General features: G+C 27.6%; 1 protein-coding gene across 1 annotated transcript; it reads left to right on the top strand.

Annotated features, from left to right (window-relative positions):
• The first annotated feature begins 2,345 nt into the window (after nt 1-2,345).
• Nucleotides 2,346-5,677, top strand: LOC133187681 (uncharacterized). The gene is made up of 3 exons (XM_061323093.1): nt 2,346-2,668; nt 2,968-3,474; nt 3,734-5,677. Exons 1-3 carry the CDS (start codon nt 2,395-2,397, stop codon nt 4,198-4,200), a joined length of 1,248 nt encoding a protein of 415 aa, XP_061179077.1. The 5' UTR covers nt 2,346-2,394; the 3' UTR covers nt 4,201-5,677.
• Nucleotides 5,678-7,984: the final 2,307 nt, after the last annotated feature.

Genomic DNA, 7,984 nt, shown 5'->3' with positions numbered 1-7,984 from the left:
AAATATCAGTATTTATCAGCAAGAACAGCACCGTATCAGTAATTATCAAACATTATCAGTAAAATTTGGGATTCTCAGCACTTTTTTCGTCCAGTAGTGAGCCAAACGACACAATAAAAAGAGAATTATTTCGAAGACGTGTTGTAACTATATAAGAGAAAATCACTAATGTTTATTTATTTAAACCTGAAAATACAGACATTCATTACAAATTCTCGCAATCATCGTTAAATAGCTTTTTTGAGCTCTATTTCCTTATATGGATCTATCAAGGCGGAGCAACTGTCATGACGTCAAACCTCATTATGACCTCATTACCATATTATCTTCATGTGTAGCCTTAACTGTACTGCGTAACCAATTTCTGTGAGCTTTGAACCAAAAATATTTTTTTAAAAAGTACTTTAGAATTATTTTTCCTTTCAAACAAAGTGCTTTGAAAAAAGAGAAATGCAACCATTATCAGATTCATACAGCACTGCACAACTTTATATTCAAAACCGGATACGCATAATTAAAGATTGAGATGTGAATTTAGAGTGATGGAAAATTACCAGTAAAATTATCTGATATATGCTGCATGATTAAAATTGAATTTCAAATAGGAACTGTTCGTATGAAACAATGAATGTTTTAAGGTATGTAGAACGCGTTTCTAAATATTTTGAGTTAAAATATAATGTGAAAAAATGACTTTGAAGTTTGATGTAGTTTTGAGAAGCTATAATCTTTACCATTACTGTCTTTAAATCAATAATTTATGTCTTTTCTGTACGGTGCACAGACTAGACAGGACACACAAACAAGCCAGTTACAATATGCGATAAACAACTGCGACTCATCAACTTAGACACCAAAATCGCCCACAAGACACCACGATTCTTCAAATCTGCTTATTCTACTTAAATACAAACCCTTTCACACTCAAAGTAAAAACACTCAAAATTAGTTTTCTGGATTTTATTATCTGCGCTACATTACTTTGTTAAAAATCTTTACTGCGCATATTTTGATAATCAAAAAAAATTTCATCAATCCTGTGGAAATTAAAATGAAATGCGATATTTTCACATTTCTCTGTGTTGTTGTGATCAAATTAAGAAGATAATCCAAATATAATCAAATAAATTATATTTGCATATTTATCAATAAATTTATATATTTCATTTTTGTTAACCCTTAAAAATGCAAAGCAATACAAAACCGATCACATATTGAAAAAAATCATTTTCAGATGATGCCAAATTTGATTCCAAAATTTTCACAAAAGCCAAATTTTATCAATTTGGTTTGAAGCTAAATAAGAGGCCCAAATAGTGACCAAGCCAACTTAGACGCCTGGTCATGTTGCGCTGTATACGTTTTCTCGGTGTCGTGGCGACCTTAAAATTATCCTTTCGAGAAATCCTTAATTTTCTTTAATCTGCTACTTCCCTGACAAAAATGCACTATAGTTAGCTACAGCAAATATTTTGAAAATTTCATTTACTATGCAACTTTACTCTAGAACATTTTTAAAGATTTAGAGCCTTAATATTTCTTAAAATGCATATCAGTGATTTAATTTTTTGATATAATACGTAAATTCACAAGTAATATATATATAGTTAACTATAGTTTACTATGGTACATTTTTTCATGATTGTCACACATACTAGAAGGATAAAAAGACGTGTTGATATAAAAACAAAAATTTAGCTTCGTAAATAGATCCCTTGAGTTCTTGAATCGATCGCAATTTAAAAGGTGGACATACAAGATCATCTTTTTCAAGGGTATTCCAAAGGTTACAGAATGAGGTTGGACACTTAAAGGCTTAAAATATAGCATTTGTAAATACATCTTAAACTATTGCTGATTTACTATATATATATGAAGAATATGTTCTTGTTGATGATTCAGCACTCGCCTTTTCCAGTTTTGAAAGATAGAATGATGGATCAAAACATAATGGCTGCTAGTTTTAAGCATTCTCTGCTGCTTCCTATTATTGAACACTGAATAGAGGCTTGGTAAACAGCAGGTTTACATGGTTTTGGTAACCTCATTGATGAGGGGTCTTCTAGTTTTCGTGCCACGAAAACATGGCTAAAATATTAAACTTCGGCTTCTAAAAACAGGAGGCTTTTTATTCATCAAATGGACATTCATTTTGTTTTTGGAATAAGATTGAAATGGATGCAGTGTTTTGCTAAAACTGTCATGTAAAATATACATAAATATCTTTTTAAAAAAAGAAAAAAAAAAAAAAGAAAAAGCGAAATGCTTTTTATTGTAATTTATATTATCAATATCATTTTCTTAAGTGTTTTCCTTGTAATGTGTCCTTTTTTTTTTAGCAACCGATTCCTGCTTTTCGGATTTGCATGTTCGTTTATCTTAATCACTTTGTATATGTATATGGAAAAGATGATTGGAAAGGATATCATCCAAAACGCTGCGCAAAATGTTAATGAATATTACACTCAAAAGAAAGACCAGCTTTTCAATTATCAACCAGTGGTGGGAGAAAAAGCAATCAATATATCACAACAACCGACAAAAAAAATAAAATTGATGGCGAAAACAATTCATGGTCAGGCTGCATATACAGAAGATTCATGTGATATTGAAACTGAACGATATTATAAAAAGAACGCAATCATAAATTATAGCAATCCATTTAACAGTAAGTAATACCGTCCACAAATTATTTTACAGTATTAAAGAAATAACGATATACAAATAAATATATTTAATAATAAATATTGGTATTGGCTTCTATAGCAAAATCTAAATATCATTCTGTTTAACAGACATAAAAAAAACCCAAAACAAAACAATTTCTCCTTTCTTAAATTTGAAAAGAGAAAAAAAAATCAAAGAGAACAAATTTAAATCAATTAAAAGGAGGATGAAAAAATCGAAAAAGTATATTCCAACTAAAAAATTCTTTTGATGATTAGATGATCATATTTTTTTTTTCAGATTTTACACCTATTGGTGGGTCGGACTGGCGATTCCTAACTACAATTCCTTGCATAAATTTGAATGAAACGATTTTCGTTAAGTCGAGTGAAGAAAAAGAACAGCTGATTCCTACATGCTACGAAAATTATGTGCATATCGAAAGAAGCAGAAACTCAAAGTATATTCATGTCTTTAATTTTCCAGATAAATGTTTGAAAAGAGTCGTATCTAAATTTTGTTCAGACAATCTCCCTGTTCCAAACATAGTGCATTATATATGGTTTGGAAAGCAAGAATTTGAGTTTGTTTATTTTGTTAGTTTTTACAGCGCACACAAAAATCAGAACCCCTGTCTAATATTTCTTTATTATGATGTTTTACCCTTTGGAAAGTGGTGGGACATACTTGTGAAATTGGTCACAAACATTGTGTATGTAAAAGTTACACCACCAGCCGAAATTTTAGGAAAGAAAATCAACTGGGTGCAACATAAAGCTGATATCATGAGACTTAGAATATTGAAAGGTATAATTTTGATTGATTCGTTTTTATTTGTTACTCAAATAGATGAATAAATCATTATATATATATATATATATATATATATATATATATATATATATATATATATATATATATATATATATATATATATATATATATATATATATATATATATATAATTGGAGCCGGTAAAAAATTATGTTTTCAGCATTTTCTCTTCCATGTGCGCATGTACATGCGTTTAATTTCTTTCTTCCTTTTTTTTTTTTGTTTATTCCAGAATACGGGGGTATATATCTTGATACAGACCAATACGTCCTCAGATCGCTAAATGCATTCCGAAACAAGGACTGCACTATGGGAGCAGCGCATGATGGATCTATGGCTAGCGCATTGATATTTGCAGTCGAAAATGCTACATTTATTAACAAGTGGATCGACAGCTACGCCTCATACAATCCAAACGTTTGGGGCGAAAACTCGGTAACAATGGCAAGAAAACTTTCCATAAGGTATCCACAACATGTTCGTTCGTATGAACATCATTGCCTTTTCTTTCCTCATGGATATTTGTTGTTTAACCAGAATTACAAATGGTCACATTGTTTTGGAATTCATCTTTATGGTAAAAGACCACGATGGAATGAAATCAGAAAATGGAGTCTTGTTACCATACAAAAATTAAACAATACAATTGGCGCAGTTTTTAGGTATATCCTGTTTGGTCACAAAGACCTGTGCAATTAGTTCAAAGAATCAAGTCGTATTTAAGTATTTCCCTTCTCATTTTTTAGACATGATTTTCTTTTTTTCCATGTATTTATTTATTTGATTATTCATTTTTTGATTAGATCATAAGCTTAGTTCAAGTAATCACATATATATTGTTATCGAGAAAAGCACAACTATTTACACCAATAATTGGTTCCTCTCAATGTGTAATATAATACAGTTACTTAATAATTCCTCACATTTGTTACAAAAATAAGTGTATGTAACAAGAACTCTTCCAGTCTTTGTCCGTGACATTTAACGTCAACAGTTTTTGGCAATGATTTTATTTTACTGACTATTTTGACTTTAGTGTATGATGTGAAAACCCCCTGTTTATTACGTTCCCCAGACAAATTTAGGGAATATGTTTTCTTTGTTCTGTTTCTTCTTATTATTAGATCACCCCAAGCGAAGTCGGGGAGACATATTGTTATTGTTCGACTAATAAAGCTTTTCGCACAGTATCTTGAAAATTGCCCGGTCAATCTTGATGAAAAAATCCACTGTCATAATGATCGCCTACTAAAGACGTTCGATCCTTGTTCAAAGTTTTTAAAGTGGCCACTGTTTTCATGGAAACGGACCAAAATGTATTTTTTTTTTAATTTCATCGTTCTCTGTAATTTTTAATCCAATTTTTTTGAAATGTTAAAGAAGTATTCCTTACGTCATGGACAAAAAAAAAAAAAAAAAAAAAAAAAAAAAAAAAAAAGGAAAAGGATGGATAGGAAACACAATTAATTTAAGATATGTTGATGTCATGTGACCAATATTGCGACTAATTGCTCGTGATTTTATATGACAATGTTTTTTTGGAACTCGCCAAGACAATCTTATTGAAACCGTACAGAAATAATAATCACCAACTGAAATTGTGTTGACATCATTTAAAATTTTAAAATTTTAGATGGCTCTGACAATCTTATTGAAACATTTCATAGAAATAATAATAGCTATTCGTAGTTGTGCAGGTATCATTTAAAATTTTCAACAAGGTTTTTATCAGAAAAGAAAAAAAAAATAATTTAAGAAATGTTATTGATACGAATTGAAAAAAAAGGCTGCTGTACATACGTTTATGTCTCATCTTTTTAAAGCTATAAATTAGTCAGTTAATGTTTATTTATCTATGTCAGGATTGTCAAGTTACAGTTACTGTCGCTACTGTAATGATTTTCCCCTTAGATTAAAAAAAAAAAAATTCCCTGACATTTTCCTATCTCCCCCTGACTTTCTCCTATGATCCCCTGTCGTGTATGAATGACATGTAAATATAGTTTTATTTATTTATTGATCTATTAATTAAACAAATGTAAAAAAAAAAATAAATGAAAAGATGAAATAAATAAATAAGAAGAAATTAAAAAATAAATTGATTGATACATGTAAAACAAATAAATTGTTAAATGAATAAATAAGTAAATAAATAAATGAATATATAGATTTTGTCACTAGGTATTCGTTTGAAGTATCTTTAGTAAGTTTCTTAATTTAATGTAATTTATTCATGTATCTTTTTATTTATTTCTTTGTATGTTTATTTATATATTTATTTTTTATTCCATTTATTTATTGTATCTATTTAATTCATTTTTACATATTTGTTTGATTTAATCATCAATAAATAAATTAATTTATTTACACTTTTTATTTATTTATTTCATTTATTTTAGATTATTGAATAATTTAATTTTATTCAATTTTTGTAGTTCCTCATAAACAGTCTCCCGGAAAAATAAATTATGCTTCAATTTTTTTTAAGCATATTCAAATTTCTTTCACATTCATGATGGGTATCAAAATCATAGTCTCATTACAAACAATCTGACTCTGGAATTTGTTTTATTGCTCCCTTTTACTTTGGTAAATAAAAATTTCCTCAAAAACGTGTCATGGTTGGGAAAGACATAACACCTGCAGAGTGGACACGGTCGTGCTGCCACAGAATATACAGTGTATAGTGGTCAGCCAAAAGGACAATGGGCGTCTGGTCTGGGTACCCAGGTCAACTTTCAACAGCTCAGAATTACTCTCCCAACCGTACAGTTTTTGAGGAACATTTCAATTTTTTGTACCAAAGTAAATGAAGTAATAAAACGAATTCCGAATTCAGATTTTGTGTAATAAGACGATTATTTTGATATCTATCATGAAATTAAAGGAATTAAAAGAAATGTAAATATGCTTTGAAAATAGTTTACAGCATTTTTTTCCCTCTAAGACTGTTTGTGCACAGCTACACAAATGAATTGAATTGAGTACAATTAATTAATTAATCAAAATAAAATGAATTAACAAAATGAATAAATGAAGATATAACATTCCTTCAGTAATTAATAATTGAATAAAACAAATATCTAAAATAATAATAATAATAATAATAATAGATTAAAGAAATATGTAAATAAATGAATAAATAGAAAGATAAAAAAATAAATGAATAAGTACATAAATAAATAGATAATTAGATAGATAAATAGATAAATAAATAAATAAATAAATAAATAAAAATATAGATTTTCTCACTAGTTATTTGTTTGAAAAATCTTTGCTTAATTCTTTCAAAATATGATTATGTTGATTGTTTGGTAGCTTTTCAGATAAATCTTAAGTAGAATAAATGCCAGTTAAATTGAGAATAATGTATTACCATTTTAATGCGACTTGTGTCGTATGAATGGAATGTAAGTCTAAATTTTATTTATTTATTTTTTTTAATTTATCTGCTTACACATTATTTCGTCTGTTTATTTATCAATTTATTTTTTCATTCATTTATTAATTCTATTTATTCAATCTATTTATTTAATTCATTGTTAGAAATTTCTTTTATTTTATTATTAATGAATAAATTAATTCATTTAAAATATTTATTTATTTATTTTATTTTATTTCATTTATTTTGATTAATCAATCAATTTAATTAATTCAATTCAAGCTGTGTAGTTCTACATAAACAAACTTTGGGTAATATATATATATATATATATATATATATATATATATATATATATATATATATATATATATATATATATATATATATATATATATATATATATATATATATATATATATATATATATATATATATATATGCTTCAAACTATTTTTAAGCATATTCAAATTACTCTTAATTCTTTTAAGTCCATGATGGGTATCAAAATCATCGTCTCATTACAAACAATCTGACTCTAGAATAATATTTTATTGCTACTTTTAATTTGGTAAAAATAATTGTTCCTCAAAACCCTGTCATGGTTGTGCAAGAAATAACAGCTGCAGAGTGGATACGGTCGTGCTGCCACAGAATAAACAGTGTATAGTGATCAGTCAATGGGTGTCTGGTCTGTGTACCTAGAGTCACGGGGACAACTATCAACAGCTCGGAATTACTCTCACAACCGTGACAGTTTTTGAGGAACATTTGTATTTTTTGTACCAAAGTAAAAGTTGCAATAAAACAAATTCCGAATTCATATTGTGTGAATAAGACGATTATTTTGATAATCATCATGAAATTAAAGGAATTAAAAGAAATGTAAATATGCTTAGAAAATAGTTTGAATCATATTTTGTTTTATCTTTCGACTATTTATGCGGAACCCACAAATAAATTCAATAAAGTTAATTAATTAATTAAAAAATGAATTAAAAACTAACAAAATATATAATATTAATCAATAGATATATACAAAGCACTAAAAATGACCAACGACACGAACAATAATAATTGTAATAACAATATTATACAATA

This window comes from Saccostrea echinata, unplaced genomic scaffold (genome assembly GCF_033153115.1).
Source record: "Saccostrea echinata isolate AGI-Se365-2 ecotype Australia unplaced genomic scaffold, CSIRO_AGI_Sech_v1 ptg000015l, whole genome shotgun sequence".
Lineage (NCBI taxonomy): Eukaryota > Metazoa > Mollusca > Bivalvia > Ostreida > Ostreidae > Saccostrea > Saccostrea echinata.
The sequence above is the reverse complement of the archived record's forward strand: the minus strand, read 5'-3'. Positions and strand labels throughout refer to the sequence as shown.